The following is a 23661-nucleotide window of genomic DNA, read 5'->3' as shown; positions in this document are numbered from 1 at the left end:
GCAGCAGGGACCGGGAAAGCGACCGAACCGCGTGCGAAGAAATGACCCCAAGGCTCCAGACTGCTGCCATCCCCCCTTCCCCTCCCGTCCCACTCCTCCACGGGATACGGAAAGCCCCCGGGGCTGCAGCAGCGGGGCCGCGGATCAGCTGGGGAGCAGGACGTGCTCCAGAAAGTAGGTGATGGAGTCCCAGTGCTTCCAGAGGAAGAAGAGGAAGAGGACGAGCAGGGCGGTGCTGAGGATGCGCATGCGGGTCTTCATGAGCGGGGTGATGAAGTTGGCGATGGTGGAGACGAAGACGAGCAGCACGGCCATCAGGGCCAGGATGACGTTGATGAATTTGCCCAGCAGCGCCCGGGCGTTGGCGTTCTCCACCCCTTCCAGCTGCACCACCTGCTGCTGCTGCTGCTGCAGCTCCAGCTTGGTCACCCGCGTCAGGCACGACTCCACCGCTTCCTGCAGGAGGCAGCCGCGTTAAGACCCGACTGGTGGCTGAGAGGGATTTGGGGATTTGAGGATTTGGGGATCTGGGGGTTTGTCCCCATGCTCTGAGACTGCGAAGTTTTGCTTGCGCAGCTCCGGTATGTGCCTGACCTCATGGCGATGTGCTGGGGCACAGACAGGTATTTTGGGGACATGGCTTAGGTACCAGCTTCTTGCTGTGATGCTGTCCCAGCAAGGACCTCACCTGGAAGGCGCTGGCACAGAAAAAGGGCTGCCCCCTCCCCGTGCCCTGGTGCCCCCCTGTCCCCCCCTGGTGCCGCGGGTGGAGGGCACAGCGTGGTGCTGAGCCCTGGTGCTGCCCTACCTGGATGTCCCGCGCCCTCTCGTAGGACTGGTAGGCCACCTTCTCCTCCATGCTCGCCAGCTCCTGCTTCAGGTTGGTCATTTCGTTCTGGTGCAGCTCGGTGAGGTCGTTCAGCTGCTCCTCCAGGCGCTCGTACCTGGGCATGGGGACAGAGGAGCTCTGGGGCGGGCAGGACCCCAAAAAGCCCTCCTCCTCCTTCCCCCTAATGCTGGGAAAACCGTTCTGGTTTTCCAGGAAGGGGCCTCGTGGTCCCCAAAGAGCCACCCCGGGTGATGCACATCGCCACCCCAACCCCCCCCTGGTCCTACCTGTAGCGCTCCTCCTGCAAGCACTGCGTCATGTAGGTGTAATCCCGCTGCAGCTGCGCCTTGAGGTCCTCCATGGAGTCCTCCAGGTGCGACTGGCTGTCCTTGATCTCCCGGAGCTCCTCCAGGATGGTGTCGAAGTTGTTGTGGTGGCTGTCCAGAGTGTTGGATTTGGGGCTCCCCAAACCCCCGGGCCCTGCCCCGGAGTTGCTGCCGCCGGCAGAGCCCGAGGTGGCACTGGAGCACTCGTCGTCGCTGCCGTATTTGGGGCTGGACACCAGCGTGGCGCTGCCGCTCAGCGCCCGCGACGCCTCCTCGGGGTGCCCGTCGTCCAGCGTGTCCTTCAGGTGGGCGATGTTGTCGGCGCTGCCGAATTTGTTCCGGATCAGGCTGGCGAACTCCCGGGGCTTGGAGACCACGGCGGTGTGGGTGGCTTGGGACAGCCCCGAGAGGCCTCCCTTGACGCCCTCCACCACGCCGCCGCCGAAGCCGCTGATGCTGGAGCGCACGTTGGCGCCCACGTCCTTGAGGCCTTGGTGCATGTCCCGGAAAACATCCTTGGGCTGCCGGGACGGGCCGTTCTGCTCGATCTCCTTCAGCTTCTTGTGGTAGTGCTCGAGCTTCTTGTGCAGCTGCGCGATCGTCTGCGCCGACTTCTGGTTCTTCTTCTCGAAAACCTGCTTGATGCGGGAGGCCTGCTGCTTGTCCGCGTTGTTGGCCAGCTTCAGGTACTCGGCCACGTTGTCGTCCCGCGCCTCCTGCTCGATCTTGATCTGCTCGGTGATCTTGAGGATCTTCTGGTGCAGGTGCTCGATGGCAGCTTTCGTCCGGTGGGGGTCGGGGGTGCCGTCGGGGACGTCCAGGCAGATGGGGCCGTCGGCATCGCCGTGGCCGGCGGCGGCGGGCAGGCTGAGCGCGGTCACGTCCCCCTTGTCCAGCTGCGGGCAGAGACACGAGGGCAGGGCTCAGCGGGGGACAAACCCGAGCAGCCCCCGGGGATGGGGAGCCCCGAGCGCCACGGGGGTGCACGAGGGGAATGGGAGCGGCGGGGTGGGGAGGAAGGAGCAGGAGAATGGTTAACAGGGAGGAGGTTTGGAGAAAGTGGGTTTATTTTGTGTTTTGTTTTTTCTTTTTTCTGGTTGCTCGAGTGTTTTCCAGCCGTGCCGCTGCTGCAGGCATCCCAGGAATAAGCCAGCTGGAGGACGCAGCACCAAATTAATTATACTTAAGGGCTGGTTTGGGCTTTCAGTGAGGTAAATGCACCGCTGGGAGCTCAGCTCTGGCTTTCTGTCCTCGCTCGGAGCAGAGACACCCGCGGCTGCCTCTGGGCTGCCTGCAGCGCCGGGCACCAGCACCGTGGGAGGCGCTGAAATGGAAACCCATCGCCCTGCCACCAGAACAGAGCTGAGCAGGGACCGAGCAACCTGCAGGTGATTCAGGCATGCTCTCAGCCCTTGGCTCTTAGCCTAGACACGGAGCGGAGTCACCCAGGAAAGGAGAAGCTTTGCCCTAGCCCCTGACTCAGAAGCGGCTCCCGAACCCTCGGCAGCAGCAGGCGGGATGCTCGGAGCCACCCAGCTGCCTTCTTTCCCTGGGATTTCTCCCCTGGCATCGCTACACCCCTCTGCAAACGCGTGCTGCCACCTACCAGCGCGTTTCGAGATGGACAATTTTCACTGGGAAAAAAATCCATCTGCCCGAGGCCGCTCTTCAAATCCCAAATCCTCCAAGCCAGCCTCCGGCCCCGCGCTCCCCAGCCCTCGCCGCCCGAAAATCCCAAATCTTCCCCTGGCTGGGTTTTACAGGCGGATTCCTATGCAAATCTCCGCGGTTGTATAAATGGCTCCTGGCTTCTAATTAAGAGCTGCTTGAAAGTTAAATACTGTTGGCAGCCCTGAATAATTTCTCATTTCCATCACACTTTCCCCGAATGACCCTTTAATAGGGATAATGCTGCGAGATCGTCACGCAGGGGCGTGTTATCACCAGGAAATGCCTTGTGCAGGAGGGAGGGATGCTCTCCAGGCGCTGTGTCTCCACAATCCCATCTGTGGCGAGTCCCAGGCAGGGCTCGGAGAAGCACTGAAAATGTTTTTTCCCTCCCGTTGCTGCTGCGTCTCCTCCTCCCTCGCTGCTCAGCGGGTCTGCGAGGCGGCTCTGCCTGCCTCCGTGGCTCTGGGGTGTGTGTAGGGTGGAAATGAGGCAGGGCTTGCGCTCGCTGGGGACCACCGGGATGTTGGTGCTTCATGCAGGGGTCTTCTTGCGATGGTTTGAGCCTCGCAGCTGGGCAGGGAGGGAGCTGAGGCACCCCCCAGCCCCTCTGCTCCTCTCCTCTCTCTGTTACTGAACTACTGGGGCAGGGAGGATGCGAGCAAAGGGGAAGGACAAGCAGCCCCCAGCCTGAGCAGAGCTCCGGGGACAGAGCTGCAAGTGGCTTCATCCCTGGTGGACCAGCATTTTCTCAAAAAAAAAAAAAAAAAAACCACCCACCCAGCAAAGCTGCAGGCTTTGCAGACTGCTCCGGGCTGTCCTCGGTCACCCCGCAGCCCACGGAAGGGTTTCGCTTTTGTTTCTTATCGAGGGGCAGAACTTGGAAGCGGCAGGAAATTGCTTTTTTTTTTTTTCCCCAGATGCACAAAGAATAAAACCACCCTTAGAAAAGGAAGGCGGCCCTGGAGAAGCCAAAACGGGAACCCCAAAGGGGGCCAACGAAGCCAGGAAGGCTTCGTCTCTATGATGCACGGGGTTATCGCGGCGGAGCCTCCTGTTCCGCTCATCCTGAAGCTGAATTTGTTATTTCCATGCGTTTACGAGGCACATCGGGTACAAGCCCACAGCACGAGCCGTGCCGGGGAGCTGGTGCTGGAAGGAGCCAGGCGAGCAGAGCTTTCGGGAGATACCTGTGGGGATCTGAGCTGTGCACCAAAGCAGCGGTGACGGCGGGGAGGTGAAGGAGCTCTCGTTCGTGGGGTGCTGCAGGGGGGTGCAAGGACCTCCAGAGCACTGCTGCCAAGCTCCCTGGGTTGCCTGCAATTTGCTTAATTAGGAAAATTGCTTAAAAGGCACGGCTGGAGAGAGGTGGGGAGACGCCAGACGTTTCCCAGGGGGTTCGGAGAAACAGGGGAAGGTTTGGGAAGCACCGAGCCCCCTCTTCACAACTGCCCCAGCTGGGCCTGACCTCGTGCGGCGCTGAGCTCCTGCAAATCCCCTCTTTGGGATTTATTTGTGGGAGTGTATTTGGGAGCACGGGGGGAAGGGAGGGCAGGGTGGCGGCGAGCGGCACGGCCCCGATGCTGCCCATCTGCGCTGACGTGGCCGGGGTGAAATCCCTTCCCCACGCACCACAGAAAGCTCTGCCCTGTGTGAGGGCAAATCCTCCGATAACCCCAGCAGGTTCTTGCTGTGAAAGCAACAAAAACAACCAAAAAAATAATAATAATAATAAAAAAAAAAAGCCAACACAGACCTCTGCAGCATTAACAGGCAGTGCCGGCTAAATCCCAGCAAGCCCAAATGACTGTGCAGCGGATTTACCGGGGGGATTAGCAAAAGCCACACTTTCCCTACGTGCAGAAAACATTCTGGTAGGCACGCTGAGATGGAAGCGTTCAGCTCCCCCCGCTCGGTCTCCGGGCACGCTCGGAGAGGAGAGCAGGGGCTGATGTGGGACGCAGGAGGAATGCAGGACGCGGGAAGAAAAATGCTTCTTATCACCAGAGTTCAGCCCAGGAGAGCTGAGATATGCAGAAAGGCTCAGGCTAATAAGCTGAGCAAACAGGGCTCGGAGGGCTACAGGCGGGCACAGTTACGCAATGCCGCTTTATTTGCCGCTGCGGGTTTGGTGGAAGAGAGCCCAGGTGGCAGGTGAGGAGCTCGGGGCCAGGAGCTGCCCCGTGGGCTCTGGGGGCCGGGCTGCAGCCGTGTCCCCAGCGCGGGGCTCTGGGTCAGCCGGCACGCCCGTGGGCTGGAAGGGAGCGAAACCCGTGTTGAGAAATCACAGAATTGGTCCAAAGTTGAGCACAGAACTCTTGAGACGCTTCCTCGAGCTCCCGGCTATTCTGCTTTCCATATGCTTCCAGCCCTCCGTCTTCCTCGGGGGGCTCCAAGCATTTTACAAGCATAATTTGGGATCCTCCCCGTGCGTTAGGCACCGCGCTCAGCCCAGCACGGCACGGGGACGCTTGGGATGTCCCCAGCCTGTGCCATCCCCGTGTGCACCCCCAGCCCTTTGCCTCCCGGAGCGGAGCCGCTATTCCCACCACGCTACCCAGCCCAGGAGCTGAAAATAGAAGCAGGAGCCCTGACTCACACTTCCCACTCTCAAGCCCACAGCACAGAGCGAAGCGGGCAGCCCTGTACCCCTTGCGCCCTGCCTGCTGGCCAGCACCAGCCCTGGCTGCACAAAGGGGAGGGCAGCAGCTGCCCCCGCACATTTCCCAGCCTGAAAATATTTTTTAATTACAAGGAAGCAGCACGGTAAGGATTTCAGCTGACAGCAGAGCTCCCCACCCTGCCCTTGCTGCTCCGGCACAGATCGCACCTTGGGCTCCGGTCACCCGGACACGTGTCTGGGTCCTGCGGGCAGCACCAGAAAAGAACCACTGAGAGAACCTGAATTTCTCTCTGCCCCCCTCCCTGCGATGCTATTCCAACCCAAAGGACCTCAGGACCTACCTCCATGGCGGGCAGGGTCAGGTCCCCCAGGACTACTCGGCGTGGGCTCTCCAGCCGCGTCCCCGCCGTGGCGCAGCACCCGGCCACGATGCGCGGGCTGCCATGGCCGGGAGCAGCGGCAGCCACGGGGTTTAGGGGCAGCAGCGGGGAGGACGAGGGGGCTGCGGCCCCTGTCGGAGCCCCCAGCCCGATTTCAGGGCTGCAGCCCCCCCGGCAGAGCCGTCCCCGCGGCCCCACGAGCTTTGCAGGCGCGCGGGCAGCGAGCGCAGCATCGGGGCTGAGCTGTGTGCCGCGGGCTTGCCGACTCAGTAAATCCGCCCGAGCTGTTTACAGCTCTCACCGACTGTAGCTCTCAGGGCTGTAACGCAAGAAACACCCCTCATCCATCCTCCCCCCCCCTCCCCAGCGGGAGCTTCACACCGCCTCCAGCCCCGCCACGCTGCCTGTGCCCCGCCACGGGGTGCTGAGCCGCTCTGCCACCATCTGCGCCGTCACAGCCCGGGACGCGAGGGGCTGGGGAGAACCCGGCTGAGACGCACACAAAGCCAAATTCCGGGGGGGAAAAAATACAGCAGAGAAAGCAGGGAGCAGCCACCAGCTGCATCCTACAGCCCAGCACCGGCTCCGATCGAGGCCAAGCTCGTGGGATCCTCACCTCTCCGGGGTGAGCCCCGCTGCGGGGGGGTCTCCAGGGGGAACGGGGGCAGCGCAAGCTCCGCGCTCTCTGCCTGCGTTGTTTAACGCCCACGGCTGCCTGCGAGCGCAGGGCTTGCTCTCCGCTCCCTCCCCGCTCTCCCTGGGGGCTCCGTCCCCAGCTGAGCGTGGGCACCCACCGCGCTCGGGGCTGGCTCTGCGTGGTAATGGAGGCTCGGGGCTGGGGGCTTACGCTGGGAAATGTTTTGGAACGAAACCCACCACGTTTTGGAATTGCTCTCAGCTTCCAGAGCCCCAATTTTAGCACGGCAGGAAAAAACACCAGGACCTCACCACCACCCCCCCCGGAGTCACTCCGGGGCTGTGGTGCTGGGGACCCTGGTGCTGGGCCCCCCCATTTTGGAGGTTTTTGCAGGAGCAAAGCAATTTTTGCACAGTGCCTGCACCCCAGCACGTGCTGGGGGTGCAGTGAAACAGGCGCCGTGCAGACACGGCACAACCACAGCCCCCGGTGCAATGCCACCTCGCGCTGTCCCAAAAGCCATACAGCAGCCCGGGAGGGTTCCCGTAGCCCAAACCAAAAAAAAAAAACACAGCCACCAAATGGGTTTGGGAGACAGAAAGCCAGGAACCAGCCAGCTCGGAGTGACGGGGAAGCTTGCACCGACTGTGGGAGCCGCTGCCACGGGAGGAGGCAACGCCGAGCGCAGCCGTTCCGCCCACTCGCCAGCTCCAGGTACTTGATCCTCGGCTTTCTCTCAGCCGTGATTCCCCCACGTGCAATTAAAGCAGTATTAAATGGCACAGCTGAGAGGCGAGCAGGGCTGTGGCAGGCTCGGGTACTGCAGCAGCTGCTGGCAGCCTGCAGTCCCCCCTCAGCCACCGCTTTATGCCGGGGCCGGCGGAGCTTGTGCTGGCCAAAGCCAAAGTCCTGGGCGAGGAAGGAGACCTGGAGCCTGTTCCCAGCTCCCAGGACCGAATACGAGCGGTTGAGGGAAGCAGAATTCGAGCCCGGAGCCTTATCCTGTGCCACCCCAAAGCCCTGAGAGCACCGTGATGATGCTGGGCTTGTCTGCAACCTCCAACCACCTGCGGCCACAACCCGAGCACCTGCACGGCCGCAGTGCCAAGCGCCAAGGATTCAGCTGCAGTTCTCCGGTCAGGCTCTTTTTCCAAAAAAAAAAAAGGCATAAAGACAACAAGAGCTCGGGAAGGATTTTGAGCCACGCATTTAATTGTACGGGCCAGGGCGATGAGCTGATCATGACCCAGATCCATGTTTAATGGGGAAGGCCATGCTGCTCCCGCAGCCGAGGCGAGCAGACAGCCCGCAGCACGGCTCAGCCTCGCCTCCCGTCATCTCTCGGGCTGTCCCTGCGTCTGTCCCTGCCCTGGAAGCTCACGCTGCCGCCTCCGAGGTGCTCTGGGTGCAGACGTGGGCTCTGGCAGGCCTGAGAGGAGGGTGGCTGTGTGCTGCCGGTGCTCCCGGGCTGCAGGACCGCGTGTGGCTGCAGATAAGGGAGCGGCACGACAGGAGGAAACGGGCACAGGGGCAGGGACGCGTTTCCCGGAGCCACCCTCAGCACATCCTCCTGCACCAGCACCGTGCCCACAGCTCTCCGTGCTGCGAGGCTGCCAAAGCACAATTCAGCACCCCGCTAAACCCCTTGGTCCCTCCGAGGGACCCGCTGCGACACCGGCACGGTGCACGGCACCCCGGGGACAGCCCCAGCAGGGCTGGCAGGCGTTTTGGGGAGCCGGTGCTCGAGGGCGAGGAACAGACGGGTTGAATCCAGCCCCCAGCAGCACGGCTGCCCGCTCTGCCTGCCTGAACAGGTCGGGGCTCCTGCCCCGAGGTTGGGAAGTGGCCCTGGAGGGGACCGCTCGGTCCCCACGCCCCAGCCCCAGGACACGCAGCCCCACGCCAGCCGAGTGCCTGGGGACACAAGGGGGGGACCCTGCAGGCCACAAAACCCCTATGGGTGCTTCCTACACCCCGCACCGTCAGCAGCCCCCGTATTTCTCAGGTCTGTCCCCATGGATTTTGTAGGAAAAACTTCCTCCCTGTGTCTTGCTGAGTCGGCACGAGCAAGCTGCGTGTGTGCCAGCACCGTGCCCGAGGGGCAGCGGGTTCCACGGACCCCTGAGAAGCGCCGATTCCCCCCCTAAATTGAACCCCCCAGGAGCAGAAACCAGCCGTGCCTACCATAGGGGGCCGAGCCCTTCTTCTGAGGAAGAATCTGCCCTCCCCAGGGCAGGTCCTGCAGCCGGGCCGAGCCCCGGGCAGCGGATGCCTGGGGACGTGACACATCTCCTATTAGTGGGGCACGGTCATCTTCGGCTCCAACACCTCCTAACGCCGCTTCTCCTTTTAGCACAGCAGCCCGAGGTCACTTCCCATTGCTCTACCGTGGCCTCAGCAGGGCAGGGAAAATCCCCGGGTGCACGAGGAACTCTGGAAACCCCCTCGCTGCTCGGTGCCGGACTTTGCCTCTCCCTGGGTTAAAGCACTGCGGTCGGGGAGGAGGGGGCTCCTCGGGGCTGTGCCCCCCTGGTTCAGAGGAACCCACCTGCGTGCAGCTCCTCAGCGCACGGGGAAGGCCAGGAAATAATGGAAGCAGTGGGAATGCAGCCTATAAATGCCCCGCAAAGCTGGGTGAGGCAGGGCTGCAGCACCTCCATCCCCAAGGCACGGCTCCCTCCTGCACGGGTGAGAAGCCCACGGCACCCTCCAGCCCCGGGACAGCTCGGGCAGCCTGGCTGTCACCCCCGGGGGGCTCGGCACAGCCCCAGCTAGAAGGAAAAGGGGGGAGATGTGCAAGGAAATTACCCGAGACGCCGGCGGCGGCGGACTCCCCTTCATCCTTAGCACCGGTTCTGCTGAGGAGGGTTGAGTCGGCTGCTTAGAAAGTGGGAGCTAGGGTTTTTCAGGCCTGCCTGCAAGCAGCAAATTCAGAAATAAATAAATCCCGGCTCCCGTGCGAAGGAAATCCCTGGATCGCCACAAAATCTCAGCGTGTTTGGTGCCTGCTGGGGCTGCGTGGTGCAGAGCCCAGCCCCGACCGCCTACCGCAGCCCTGCCCGAGCACCTCGACCCACGGACGGGTCACCCAGCACCGACACACGGCGAATTTGGGGCTCGGGCTCTGCCTTTGCTGGCTGTGCCTGAGCTTAGCAGAGAAGCGAGGACAAAAGCAAAGGAGAAGCAGCAGCCGAGCTGTGCGGCGGGGTGGCCGCGACGGGGCTGGGAAAGCTGCAGGTGGATTCTCAGGAGCCGAACTCTTCCTCACCCTCGCTTCCCCCGCTGTGTTTGGAGTCCAAAGTGGGGGACCTGCCCCAAAGGGGACCTGAAAGCTTGTGACAAGACCCTAGGAGCCAGCCAGCCCCGCGCACATCCTGACCCAGCACCTGGGCACTGCCCCGCTCCTCGCCCCCTGCCCCTGCGCACCCCGAGGGCCTCGCCAGCACCCGGAGGCTGGAAGGAGAGCGGGGGGGGGGGGGGGGGGGGTACTTACAAAGACACCCAGCAGGGAATTTAAGAGCAATATCCTCTTCCCAGGGCAGGAGTCGGGAGGATGAGGTTCGGGCATGAGGGTGCCCTGCTCGCTCCTGCAAAGGGCTCGCTCTCCCTCTGCCATGGCTGCGGTTAAGGAGCGGAAAGGGGCAGAGGAAGGCGCGCCGTGCGCTTGCAGAGGAGGCTCGGCGAGGGCTGAGAAGCAGCCAAGAACAGGCAGCACGGGCTGGCGAGCGGGGAGGGAGCCCAAAGAGGGGAGAGGCAACAGGCTGGGAGCCGCAGGGGCCGGTCCCAGCGCCGAGCACAAGCGGCACCGCCGTGTGCTGCCTCGCCGCGCCGCCCTCGGCACCCAGGGGACAGCAGCTGAGCACAGCGTGGTCACCTCGAGGGGCTCCTCTGCTCGGATCACCCCTCACAACTAGGGTCCTGGCTGTGCTGGGAGAATCTGGGGGGAAAATTCTGGCTGTTTTACCGGAGGGAAGAACCCCGGGAGCTCTAGGGGTGGTGCTGCCACTTCTCCGGTTGGGTCCCGCGGTGTGAGAGGTGGCAGCAGCAGCCCCAGCCTGTGCTGCAGCTGGATGTTGGTGCTGCTGGTGGCTGAGCCGGTGCTCGTGCTGCTGTGGGGGATTTGCAGCAGCTTATATGGGCAGGGTTTGGGGGTGGAGGTAGGGAGAAGGGGACGCAGCAGGGTGAGGAGTCCGGAGGCAGGACCCTGCTCTGCTCATCCTGACTCAGCCTCCAGGAGCCCAGTTCTGCTCCCGGCCCCACCGCAGCCTCCAGCTGCTGCTTCTGAGAGGCCGTGGGATGGACACAAACCCTCGCCCACCCCATCCGCCCCATCAGGTCACCCCTCCCCACCCCAGCTGCCTCCCGGGGCAGGCGGCAGCGTGCGTTTGGCATCCCCTGCCTGTCGGCGAGCAGGAGCCGGGGGTGGGCTGGAAACAACAGCCATATGTCAGAGAAGGCTGAGGAACACGATGTCTTTTGCTAGGGGGTGAATCAGTATGAGAGCCTGATATTCTCCTTCTCCTGAATTAATTAAGCAGCAATCCCGGGTGTCTTTGTCTTCCCAGCTATTATCTGCTCTTCCCCAACCGCTCCGCAAAGCGCCAGCCCGATGGAGGGAGGCGACGAGCTCCCCCCCCCACTGCCACCACGCAGGGACTGTTGTTCCCCTGTGGCACGTGGGGACAGGGATATGGGGGCCAGCACTTGCCCACGTCCAGCTCCGGGGGCTTGGTTTGCCGAGGAGCTCAGCAGCTCCTCCCGAGAGCCACGGCACTTGTGAGGCCGCACGGAGGCGTCGCCGCTCCCCCTTCTCCTGCTGCAGTCACCGCTGGCCTCCTTCAGCTCCTTCCTTTGGGATTTTAGCACCACCAGAACCTGCCCGGGGTCTGGGTGGGAAGGGAGGACGTGCCTTGCCTTTGTCAGCAAACCCTCCTGAAGAGGCGCAAGGAACTTCACCGTGCGCACGGAAGCGTTGGCCCCGTTCCCAGCTGGGGAAACTGAGGCAGGGAACCAGGAGAAACCCTACCCAAAGTCCCGGCAGCATCCCCCTGCCTGAGCCACACCACCCGTGCCATCCCCGTGCACAAAGGATACTCCAGAAGCGCCCTGGAACAAACCCGGCTTCCTAGCAGCAAGCTCCTGGCACCGTGGCATCTCCTGCTCAGCGCCCCCGAGGCTGGGCTGCGCGGGGTCCCCGCCGTCCCTCCGCCCGTCCCAGTTGTCCCAGTTGTCGACTGAGACAAGTTCTGGGTAACCGGAGCCGTGGGAGGCGAGCGAGCCGTCCGTCCCCTCCCCGCCCTGAAACCCAAGGCGCTGGGATGCCAGCAGAGCCCAGCCGGTGCCAAGCAAAGGGGAGATGAACTTTGCCTGAGTGCCCCGAGCAGCGGGGCGAAGGCTGACAGCACCCGGCTGCTGTTCGCCTGCTGGGGCCGCCCAGAGCCCCCCCAAAATCCCCTCCGTGTCCCCAAGCCAGTGGAACCCCCGGGGTGGGTGCTCAGGGGACGCTGGGGTCTCCAACCGGCCTCACCCCGACACGGCCACGCACACACCGGGGTGAATCCTGTGCCTCTTAGGACACCGGGGATCGGGCTCCAAGGACCGACCCCCCCACCCCAAAGCAGCCACCCTATAGACACACGAGGCTCCAGCCACGAGCCTGAAGCCGGGACACACACGAGGAGCCCCCCATTGCCCCCCACTGTCCCCCTGCTGTCCCACGGGGGAAGCATCCGCGCCGGGAGGGCTCGGGGGGGTCTGGCAGCGGTGGCAGCTGGTGCTGTCACTTCGCTGGGGACAGCGAGGACGGACGGACAGACGGATGGACGGACGGACACCCGCGTGCCACCCGTCACCACGCACGCCGCTGTGGTAACGCTGCCCTCTAACGGCACCATCCAGCCCCCAGATCCCCCCCTCGGCCCCCTCACAGCCCCGCTGCCCCTGTGTTTTTTTTGGGGGGCTCACCTGGCCGTGCCCCATCCCGCAGGCCCCGCAGGTTTCCACGCAGCTCCCCGGCAGCACCATGCCCCCGGCCCCTCCGTGGTTCCCCCCGGGGTGCTCTGACCCCGCCAGCTCTCGGCTGCTGACCCCGCTGCCAGGGGGGGGCTCAGAGCCCAAGGGGGGGCCCCGCAGCCGCTGCTGCCGGCTCGGTGGCTGGCCCCGGTGGTAATCACCTCCTGTCCGCCTGCCCGGTGCTGGCGGGTCACCAGGAGGAGATTAGTGAGATAAGGGGGCAGCTCTCCAGCACGCCCCCGTTGCCGCCTGCAGCCTCCCTTTGCCCCACTACTGCTGCTGCCACCACCACGTGTGCCACCGCGGCCGCAAATTGTCACCTCCTTGCATGAAAAACCCAGCAGCACATCCCAGCTGAGGCACGAGGGTGAACCCCCAAAACGCCTGGGGGAGCAGAGGAGCTGGAAACCCAGCGGTGCGCCCCGCAGGGCTCCCCCAGGACACCCGAGGGGCTCCGTGGGGAGCAAAATCTGGTCCAGGGCAGGCTTTGGAGGTCAGGCAGATGGACTAGGTGACATCTGAAGGTCTCTTCTGAGTGAAATGTCCTGTCCTGTCCTGTCCCATCCTGTCCTCCTGTATCCTATTCCCAACCCCTGGGCACGCAGGGCGCAGCTGCAGTTCTCAAAGCAGCCCCAAGCCGCAGAGCCGCAGGTCCCAAGCCGTGTGCCACTGCCCGCAGGAGGCAGGGGACAGCTCCGCCACCTCCCTCTGATCCCACCCTCACCTCTGCTGCTTTTTGTGCCCGACGGGGACGGCTGGAGGCAGCCACAAGGATGTGCACTGCAGGTGGGGGCAGCCCCGCAAAGCGGAGCCTTGTCCCCAGCCGTGTCCCCTGCCTGTGGCGCACGGTGACGGTGCCAGCCCTTCTCTTGGGGGCCTGAGCACGGCCCCGTGTGGCTCCGGTTACCGCTCGGGCTGCTGTGCCAGGGCACGGGATGGCTCAGACAGCGTGGGGGCACACGGGACAGCTCTCCAGTTACACCGAGCCCCAGCCAGAACCAGCACCCGGCGCTGAGCACCCAGACGGTGCCGCGGTCCTGTCCCCGTGCCCCCCCAGCTGCTCACCCCTCCGTGGGTCCCCCCCAGGCAAAGCCTTGTCCCTGGCAGCTGCCTCCGGTGGGGAGGACACGGGGAGGGGGGGGGACCGGGAGCTGGTGGGGACCGTGGGGACTCAGCGAGGAACCAGCTCAAAAAGGTGGGGAGAGCAAAGCCGGCAGGAGCCGAATGGGAAAAACGAAACGAAAAGGCGAGAGCTGCTCAAAAACTGAGGCTGAGCAATTCCACGAGGGATTAATCCAGCGCGCTCGGGCGGTCGTGGAAAATTCAGCGTGAAGTTTCTGGGGGAAAATGGCTTTTCCGCAAGGCCCCTCGCTCCCCTGGGGCTCCGGCTTCCAGTCCAGAGGGTGAAATGGGGCCGTGGTGCCCTTGGTGCTGCCAGGTCCCCCCTGCAGGTGTCTGTGGGCACGCAGGGGCTGGTTTGGCCCTTGCAGAGCTGAGGGCTTCCTCCCAAGCCCCAGGAAGGTTTTCCTCCTGCCCGCAGGGATTGATTTTCAATAGCGTGCAAGTGCCAAACGCTTTAATCATCCTGCAAGGCTCCGGCGGGCCCCGGGACCTCGGTGGCTGCTGGATTTGTAGCTGAAGGAAGGGGAAGTATTTTGGCCAAGGCCAGGTGAGGCCGATGGGCTCTGCACCCTCTCTGGCCACGGTACCCACGGAGGGATGGAGGAGGCAGATGGAGGGGGCAGCGGGCAGGAGGCCGGCCTTCCTTTGGGCCCTGGAAAAATAATATGGCACGAGAATATCACGTAGCTCTTGTTTCTCTAAATAGCTCTTTTTCCACTGCTCCACAAAGGCGCCAGCATTGCCTCTCTCCTTACGACTCTTTGTGCCATATGCAGTTAATTATTCATCCCTTTATTGCGCGCTTTGTGCTGCTCCGTGAGCAGTCCCGGACCTGCTCTGCTCCCCCCCTGCCAAGGTGTGGGTCCTGGTACGAGATGCTCCGGCTCCAAACTTCGTCTGCAACCACAGGGGGACCAGCAGGACCGGGCTCCTTGCAGGGCAGAAGCCAGGGGCCAGCTGGAAGAAATTTGGGTTTGGGCACCTGAACCTGGCCCTGCGCTGGCACAGCTTGGAGGAGAGGGAGCGGGGAGGAGTGGGGCTGCTGGGACACGGGCAGGCGGTCCCGGTCTGTAAATGAGGAGGAGGAGGACCTAAAGAGCTGGTTCCTGTGACGTGTCTCCCCTCTGGGGCCAGATTCCCACGTCCTGGAGGTGCCCCCGGCCCCACGCCGCTGTCACAGGGACCGGCGCTGGCACCAGCCGCCAGCGTCAGCTGCAGCCCGAGGCGGCGGAGCAGAAAAAGCCGAGTGAAAAGAGAAAGAAAAAGGATCTGGTTAGCCTCTTTCCATTACCTCACGGGGCAACGGGAGTCTCCGGGTCAGATTTCCCTCTCGGGCACTGAGCGCCAAGGGGAGAGGAGCAGCCTCGGGGGGCGCGGGGGAAGCATCACCCCGAGTCCTGCTCCCCGGGACCTGACACCCCCTCTGCTAGCGCACCCCAAAGCTCTGCCCAGCCGCCTTCATCCTATTACAGAGCTATTCCTGGCCACGCAAAGCATCTTAGCCGCATGCTGCTGCCTCCCTCCTGCGACCTGCTACCGCTGCCCTCCCTCTTTTGGTGCTGCTGAGCCCCCCAAAACTCAGCAGCTCGCCCAACAACACCGGCAGGGGCTTCCCGAGCCCACCTGGCCACGTCCCTGCCCCGATCCACAGCTTTGCCAATCCGCTGCTGGGGCTTAAATCATAAAATGTGGATGTTGCCAGCTGCTGGGGCTGCAGACGGCTGACACCCGCCAGCTGCAGACACTAAGAAAAGAAGCGGAGAAGTAAAATCCTTGCAATCCTTTATTTCTGAGTGCTGGGCTAAGGTTTTTGTGGCACCGCCAAACCCAGCGCGTTTTGGCAGGGCTGAGCAGCAGCAGGGGACGTCACGGGGGCAGCCCAGCCCCTGGCAGCAGCCCCCTGCCCTCCCGGCACTGCTGCGGGTGCCGTTCGCCTCCCGCCACCTGTACCTTGTCCTCAGCGCGCCGTGTGGCTGTGCTAATCTCGGCTGTTTCATAATTAACAGGGCTAAACGAGAGATGGAAACACCAGCCTCCCCGTTAGCTACGCGCAGCGCGGTTTAACAATCACAGCGGGGGGGGGGGGCACCCATTTGCAGCCTCAGCCCGGCACAGAGCAATCCTCTGCTGGGCACCAGCAGCCCCACCGGGCAGTTTTGTCCCCAAAGGTCACTTTTCCTTTCATTCTGCCTGCGCCCATCCCTGCCCCTATCAAATAACCGGCTCTGAACGCAGCCTTGCTCATCCCCATCCCTTCTGAGCCAATAACCGAGGCGGTGTCTTGGCTTTTCCTTGCTCATCTCCATCCCCTCTTGGCGAATAACCAAGCTGGTGGCCCTGCTGTCTCGTCTGTCCAAACTTGGGTTCGTTCTGGCTGTGGCCTGAGGCTCTCCGGGTGTCCCGCTGTCCTGGTTAACAGCAGGGGCTGGGTGCTGGGACTGCTTCCCAGCACGGATTTCATTCTCAAAATCCATCCACGGGCTGGGCCACGGGGCTGAGCACCAGCACCCCGCAGCAGTTTCTGCGCACTGAGCCCTCTCTGGGTTAGCAGCAGATCCAACCCGTGTCTGCCAGGCAGTAGGGCAGCAGTCACCTCCTGATTCACGCCTCAAAGCAACAGCTGAGCGGCACAAATGGGAAATATTTGTCCACAGCACAGTGAAAAATCAGTGATATCCTGCCACAGCTCTTCCAGGAGACAACCTGAGCGCGTGGAGGAACGGGAGCAGCGCTGCACGTGGCTTCAGTCCTCAGGTGGGATTCATTAACAGGATCCCACTCTTACCCGGCCTCCTTCATCCCCCAAATCTCGCTCTGGGAGCGGGTATCAGCACGTCCCTGCTTTCCCCAGCCCTGGGAGAGGCACAGACCCCAGCAGCCTCCACCCCTGGCTCCTCCACAACCCCCCTGCGCCCCGAGGGACCGTTTCACCACCCCGTGCCCCCCTCCAGCCCCCCCCCGGGGGCAGCCCTACCTTATCAGCCAGGCTCTCGGTGTCCTCGGTGAGCAGGTAGACGGCCCCGCTCTCGGCCAGGAGGATGGCAGTGTCGGTGGTGGAGGAGGACCTGGGCCGGCCCTGGTGCTGATGCAGGATGGCGGTGAGGCTGCTGTCCTGGGGGGCTTTTCGGACGAGGTGGGGGCTGCCTTTTTGGGGCTCGAGCGAGCCGCTTTTGGCCCGCCGGCTGCCGCTGTGCAGGCTGGTGCCGCGCTTGATGGAGGGGCGCGAGCGGATCTGCTGCAGCACCCGGTTGAAGGCGGTGGGGCGAGCCGGGAGGTCGTGCAGGGAGACGGCGTAGGAGACGCGGTGCATCTCGGGGGAGCGCTCCTTCTCGTCGGGGGACTCGTGGTCCGACAGCCCGTAGTGCGGCGGCAGCGAGTCCTGCGAGCTCTGGTGCTCCCGCTCGCGCGAGCGCCGCCGGCTGTGGAAGAGGTGCTTCAAGCCGTGGCCGAACATGGAGCCCTCGGACAGCTGCTGGATTTTCTGCGAGGGGAAGAGAGGAAAATGATGCCCCCATACTGCCCGCGAAGGCTGGCATCGCCTCGCTCCCAGGGCTGGCAGTTTGATGGCACAGGTGCCCTGGCAAGTGGTAAATGGTCCCCCCAGGGATGTCCCCGGCACGGCTCTGATGGACGGTGCCGGTGCCAGCACCATGGGATGGGATGCTGAGGGGCTAAAATTGCTGCTGGAGGGTGCTGGGGACCCTCGCACCCAAAGGGAGCCGCCAGGGTACCCGTGGCTGTCGGATATCAGCGCCCAGCTGGTGGCACGGAGGGCTGAGGACACGTGAGGTGGCTCGGTGTGGCTCAGGGCTACGGCTCCAGCAGCATCACCCGCACCAGGGGAAGGTCTCTGACAGGTGCTGGCTGCCCCAAGAGCTGCAGGAAGCCCCGTGCAGAGCCGCACGTCCCTCTGAGACACCTCGACCTGAGGCAGCAGGGGCAGAGCAGCATTTCCTTCAGCAAGAACCCCCCCGGTCAAGAAACCTCAGAGCCTCGGCCACCAACACGCTGCCAAGAGCCAGCTCCTCTCCAAAACGCGATTTTCCACAACCCCCCAGCCCAGCATAGACCCGTATAACAGTGACACCACAGCTCCCAGCCAGGGACCAGCAGACAACGTGGCATGAGGCTGCTCCGCTGCTCTCAGCCCCAAAACAGGGACGGTGCCAAGCGAAGCGCCCGAGCCTTGAGGCCGACAATCCTGACCCTGCTGCGGTCCGGGGACATTTCAGCCCTGATTCAGTGCGGCTGGGACCTGTCCCTGGGGATGCTGGTTCCTGGAATCGCGGTGCCATCATTTACTCGTGCCTGAGAACCAGCTTGCAGCAGGCTCCGAGCTGGGAGCCAGGAACAGCCCCAGCAGATTTGGCAAAATCCTGCTTTCTCGAGAAGGGGACAAGTCTGGGACAGGCTCCGGGAACTGCGGGTGCCCACAGGACTTCACGTCTGTACGGCAGGGACCCCACACCCTAACACCCCAGGCATGAAAACCCCGATGTCCCAGCCCATCAGGGCCTAACTGGCATCACAGCCACAAGGTTCCCAAGGAATTGGTGTGCCACGGGCAGCACGGAGCCCCCGTGGTGCTAAAGGCTGCGAGGAAAACCCTTAATCCCGCCGTTCCCTGCCCGTAATGAAAACCCCGATCCTTGCGGCTGTCCCCCAGAAGTACAGGCGAAATCCGCGGTGCCGGCTTGCTGCTACTCGGGGAAATTGTGATTTAAATTTTCTGCTATTTATAGGGTCTCTATGGAAACAGAGGCAGCGTTTAGGTAGGTAATAACGCCAAACCCCCGGATTCCCAGCACCAAAGCTACGGCGCGGCCCCGGGCGTGCGGTTAGCCCCTGGGGAGGTACAGGGGGGAAGCAAGGACCCCTGCCCTGCCCTGCATTAGGGAAAACGGGGAGGAAACCAAAAAGAATCCTACTACGAGGGCGCTTCTACAGCATCAGCACGGCAGGGGGAAGGCTCATCCCAGGATGCTGCTCCCCTGCACTGGGGGACCGCTGGGTTTTGCCCTTGATGCTCCCCCCGTGCCGAAACCGCCCCGTTTCCTCCCTAAATGTTTTTTTCAGCTCTTGCTGGGTCCTGTCCTGCTGCCCAGACTGTCTTTTTTGGGTTTTGGATGCGCAGGCAGGGGATGTTGTTGCCGTCACGTCCCGGCACAGCCCCACACTGTGCCGTCCCGCTCAACTCTTGGTGCTATTAACAATTATTTACAGCCCAGGGGCTCCAGCCAAGCCTTGGCAGCCCACTGCAAGCACTGTGGAGGGGCTGGAAAACCACCCAGAACCACCCCAAATCATCCAACACCCAGCATTTTAGGGCACGGGGGGAGCCGTTCGAACCAGCACCCCGCAGCCAGGCTGGGGACCAGGGCAGGGTCCCCGCCGTGGGGCAGCACCCGGAGCTTTCCCTCCTCCACCTCGCCTGGAACGAGCCCTGGGAAGGTGCTGGGGTCCCGGCCAAACATCTTCTGCCCAGGAGGATGCTCTCCTCAGGGGCTGGGGGCTCAGCGTGAAGCCCCCTGGGTGGAAAAAGGGGACCCAGTGGGGTCCCTGCTTGCACCCCGAGAGTTTTGGGTGAGCTGGTGCTGGATGAAGCTGCTCCGGTGACCACGCTGCTGCTGCTGCTGCTGCTCGAGCTGCTTGACAGCAGCTCTGCTCCGCCAGCCACAGGGGACCCAGCTCACCTTGGCAGTGTCCTTTTCAGACCAAAATACGCTGGGAAAATTGTTCGGGCGAGGGATTAAATATAAATGTACCTCGGCGTTCAGAATAGGGACCGGCGACCTTTATGCAGAGGCGTCGTCCTCTGCATCCTGCCCCGGGAAGGGGCAAGAAAAATGAACCCAGCCCGTGGGATGGAGCTGCCACGAGGAAATGGGGGGTTCAGGCTTCCCCCCGACCCTCCAGCCACCATCTCCCAGCCCCACTGCTCAGGGCAGGGCACCCTCTGCACCCACAGAAGGGGCTGCACATCCCAGGGTGGGACCTCCCCGTGTCCTTCATGTCCCCTGCCCCAGGAGAGGCTCCAGAAAGCCCCTGGGAAGTTGGTTTTCCATTTATATGGGCTTGGATCAGGCCTGGGGATGGAGAAGGGCTCAGGACGGCTCCTTGGAGTCGCTGCTGCTCTTTTGGGTTTGGGGTTTAAAGGAGGGAGAGGCCGGAGCCGTGAAGATGGAGAGGGTGAAACTAGCAAAAACGCTGTCAGGCTTCAACTTGCAGCCCCATCAGAGCAGCCCGTTTGGGAAAAATAGGAGGAAACCCAGGGAGAGTGCTCAGCTCAGCCACGCTCGGGGAAAAGTGGGAGTGGGGCCGAGCAGGGAACGGCTCCGGGGAGGCACCGCGGGGCCGGGCTGCTTCCCTCTGCAGTGTTTTGTATGGATCCAGTCACTCTGCTGCAGAGCACAGAAATCGCTGCCACCCAACATATTTTTAAGCAGAACTATGTGTCATGCATCTGCTTTTGCCAGAAGTTGTTTTTTTTTTTTTCGTTTTTTTTTTTTTTTTTCCCCCCTAATGGAGCCTTCGCTCTCAGCACGACGGAGCTGGATGTGGGGCTGGGGAAAGCGAAGCTGCCGCGGCTTTGCTGGGGTTTGGGGACGGAGACAACACAAAGCAGCCTTTTGTCCCCGGGTCACTGGCTCAAAAAGGTTCTTAAACGTTAAAAAAAAAAAGTTGACATCTGATGCTCGCCGGCTGCCTGTTGGGAGCTGAGCTCGCGGGGCTCGGTGCAGGGCACGAGGCCAGGCTGTGGCCAGGCACCCCCTGCCAAGGTGGATGCGGCACGGGAAGAGCAGCCCCAGCGGGGTTTGGGGCAGGAAATCCTTCTGATTATGGTTTCCTTCCTCAAGCTGCCACCGATTGCAGCGACGGGAGGGGACGCGGTGGTGGCGGGGTCGGGGACGAGCGCCCCGATCCCCCGCGGAGGCTGCGGGCGGCACCGGGCTGCGATTTGTCCCGCGCCGTGCCCGGCAAAGCGACTTTAAGGGTTCGGGCAATTAATTGCCGAGCTGCCAACGCGTTAACGGCGAGCATCAAGAGGGCAAACCCGCACCAGGGCAGCGTCCCTGCATCGATAAAATCAATGGCACTTTGGCTGCCGCGAGCCAGAGCAGGATGAGCTCCAGCCGGGGCTGGACGCGCCACCCAAGGGACACAGGTGGGTGGCTTCCCGGTGACTTCACCCCAAAAAGCTCCAGGTGACACCAAACACCCTGGGACGTGTCGTCCCCTGGCACAGGGGACCCTAAGACCTCGCCGAAGCGGGGCTGCCCCACCACCAGGGTCCCTTTCCTGAGTGCCAGGCTCCCTCTGGGTGCCCAGAACCATTTTCCCACTTTTCTCCCAATTTTTTTGAACCCCCAGCCTGGAAGTGCCACCCCCCCAGGGTCCGAGCGGGGGAATTCACCTCTGCGGGCAAACCCATCCACCCCACAGGGACCTTTTTAAGGGCTGAGGATCTGAGTTGCTCCCGTCCCAACCCCTTGAGCAATTTCTGCCCAAACTTCATCCGGGACTGGCTGCCCGGACCCCTTCCTCATTAACCAGACCCTGGGGTTATTTATTAGGGTCTGCTCAGCCCCCCCTGCACAGGGATGGTGCTGTGACCCTACCCAGGACCCCAGGAAAGCCCATTGGGGTGATGCAGCCCCCCCAAACACCCCAAAGTGCGACTCCTCTGCCTGCAGCCCCCTTGCCCAGGGCTGGTGGTGACAGCGGGGTCCCCCCCAGCTCTCCCACCCTGCCCTATTGTGATCGCTGCTCTTTGGGGTCGGGTGGCAGCAGGGTGATGGCCTCGGTGGTGCTGAGCCCCGTGTGTATCCTAACGGACCGTGAGGCATCCCCAACCTGGGGATGGATGCCCCACACCCTGGGGCATGTCCATCCCCGGTGGCACCCTACAGAAGGAGCATCCCTGTCCTGGAAGCGTCCCAACTGGGACCTGCTGGGAGCGGGAGCATCCCAAAGCATCGTCGCTGTAGGGACATCTCCACCCTGTGATTGCTGTGGGACCGTCCTCATCCCAGGAGCATCCCCAAACCAAGAGGATCCCAAGAGCATCCCCATCCCAAAAGCATCCCGAAACCAAGAGCATCCTGAAACCATGAGCATCCCTAAACCATGAGCATCCCCAAAACATGAAGATCTCCATCCCAAAATCATCCTTATCCCAGATGCACCCCGAAGCCAAGAGCATCCCCAAGCCAAGAGCATCCTCATCCCAAAAGCGTCCCCAAACCAAGAGCATCCCCAAACCATGAGGGTCTCCATCCCAAAAGCATCCTTATCCCAGGTACATCCCCAAACCAAGAGCATCCCAAGAGCATCCCCATCCCAAAAACATCCCCAAACCATGAGCATCCCCATCCCAAAAGCACCCTCATCCCAGGACCATCCCCATCCCGGGACCACCCTCACCCCAACCTCACCTTCACCCCAAACCCCCCCCCCGGTGTGACCCCCCCCTCCCCCGGTGTGACCCCCACACCCCCAAGGTGACACCAGCAGCACCGTGGGGGTGCCACCACCCCTTCTCCCCCCCACCCCACAACCGCTACCCCCAAAAGGACCCCGGGGCCCTCCCCCCCCGTTCCCCCCGTTCCCCCCCGGTGCCCCCCGCTCCCTCACCTTGAGGTCCGGGGGCTTGGCTCTGGCCACAGCCCCTCCGCCCCCCACCTCGGGGGCCGCCGCCTCCCCCGGTTTGGGCTCCATCCCGGCAGCGGGCGGCTCCCCGGTGCCTTCAGCCCCCTCCTCGGGCTGCCGCAGCTCGTCCGAGCGGCACCGCTTCATGCCGCCCCCCCCCCCCCCACACACACCCCCCCACAGCCCCCTCAGCGACCGGCGGCGGCGGCGGCGGTGCCTACGGCCGCAGCAGCACCGCCACCACCGGAGACGGTGGTGGAGGTGGTGGAGGAGGCGGCGGGGGGCGGCGGCAGCCGGGAGGCCGCTGCGGGGCCCGAGGGCTCAGCGCCGCCCCCCCCCCGCCCGCCGCTGCTGCCGCCCCGCCGGGCCCGGCCCGGCCGCCGGCCCCGCGCCGCGCCGGCCCCGCGCCCCCCGGCATCGCCGCCGCCGGTACCGGGCGCCGCCGCCGCCTTGAGCGGCACCCGCCGCAGCCAATAGGGAGGCGAGGAGGGCGGGGAGAAGGGCGGGGATTGGCTGAGGGGGAGAAGAGGGGTTGGGGAGGGGAGGGGGGGGATAGGGAAGGGGGGGGGGCACGGTCCCGGGAGCGGGCAGCAGGGGGTGAATTGGGGGGCTGCGGGCGGGAGCCTTTGGGGAGGTCAGAGGTCTTGTCATTCATTCATTCACATTCTTTTAATGTGGTGGGTTTATTTTCCGGCGTTTTTTTTTTTCCTGTAAATTAAGAAATTTATTCTTTTTTTTTTTTTTTTTAATTTAGAATTTTTGTTTTCCGGATTTTTTTTTTTTCATTTTTCAGCCATCAATTCGTCCTTTTTAATTTAGTATTTTTATTTTCCGATGAGTTTTCATTTATAAATTATTATTTTTTTATTTTTTTATTATTATTATCTTTTGGTGGTTTATATTTTAAAATTATTTATTTAATTTCATATCTCTTTGGCAGTTTTCTATTTTCAAATCAATTCGTTGTAATCTAGTATTTTTATTTTCTTGATTTTTTATTTTTAAATGAATTCTTTTTATAATTTAGTATTTTTATTTTATGTTTATTATTATTATTTATTTATTTATTTATATATTTTTTAAATTTCATATTTTTATTTCTGGCCTGTTTAAAAATTTAAATTATCATATTTTTCATTTAGCAACATAGGGGCAGTTTTTATTTTAAAATTAACTTATTTTAATTTAGTATCTCTATTTTCTGGCATTAAATTTACGTTCTAAATTATTTTGTAATTGATTGCTTTTACATTCTGGCGGATTTTTATTTTTAAATGAATTAGCTAATTCTGATTTCCTCTTTTTCTTTCTTTCCCCGTCTCTCCGCACTGAATATGCCCGGGGCTGCCCTGCCCATGGCACTTCTTTGCCCCTGCCCTGGTGCAGCCCCAAGGCTGGGGCCCAGCCTGCTGCTG

General features: G+C 62.2%; 1 protein-coding gene across 5 annotated transcripts; it reads right to left on the bottom strand.

Annotated features, from left to right (window-relative positions):
• Nucleotides 1-22388, bottom strand: TMCC2 (transmembrane and coiled-coil domain family 2). Of its 5 annotated transcripts, XM_082778394.1 has the most exons (6): nt 11558-11576; nt 9957-10072; nt 9272-9378; nt 1117-2051; nt 809-944; nt 1-456 (listed from the first exon to the last, which is right to left on the bottom strand). In XM_082778394.1, exons 3-6 carry the CDS (start codon nt 9302-9304, stop codon nt 145-147), a joined length of 1416 nt encoding a protein of 471 aa, XP_082634520.1. In that variant the 5' UTR covers nt 9305-9378; nt 9957-10072; nt 11558-11576; the 3' UTR covers nt 1-144. The 5 variants fall into 5 exon arrangements, with proteins under 5 accessions (XP_082634520.1, XP_082634517.1, XP_082634519.1 ...); XM_082778391.1 differs by lacking the exons at nt 9272-9378; nt 9957-10072; nt 11558-11576 and adding exons at nt 16572-17078; nt 22232-22388; XM_082778393.1 differs by lacking the exon at nt 9272-9378 and having other exon boundaries at nt 11558-11684.
• Between the last annotated feature and the right edge of the window lie 1273 nt (nt 22389-23661).

Source organism: Aythya marila (assembly GCF_965140915.1).
Source record: "Aythya marila genome assembly, chromosome: 24".
Classification (NCBI taxonomy): Eukaryota; Metazoa; Chordata; class Aves; order Anseriformes; family Anatidae; genus Aythya; species Aythya marila.
Note: the sequence above shows the minus strand (reverse complement) of the source record. Positions and strands in the feature narration are given on the sequence as shown.

Excerpts from the sequence above, each read along its gene's own strand:
- TMCC2 (XM_082778391.1), bottom strand. The coding sequence starts at position 22,315 with ATGGAGCCCAAACCGGGGGAGGCGGCGGCCCCCGAGGTGGGGGGCGGA. Across the intron at positions 2,052-16,571 it reads CCGAGAGCCTGGCTGATAAG|CTGGACAAGGGGGACGTGAC; the intron begins GTAGGGCTGCCC and ends CTCTGCCCGCAG. Across the intron at positions 945-1,116 it reads TTGCAGGAGGAGCGCTACAG|GTACGAGCGCCTGGAGGAGC; the intron begins GTAGGACCAGGG and ends CCCCATGCCCAG.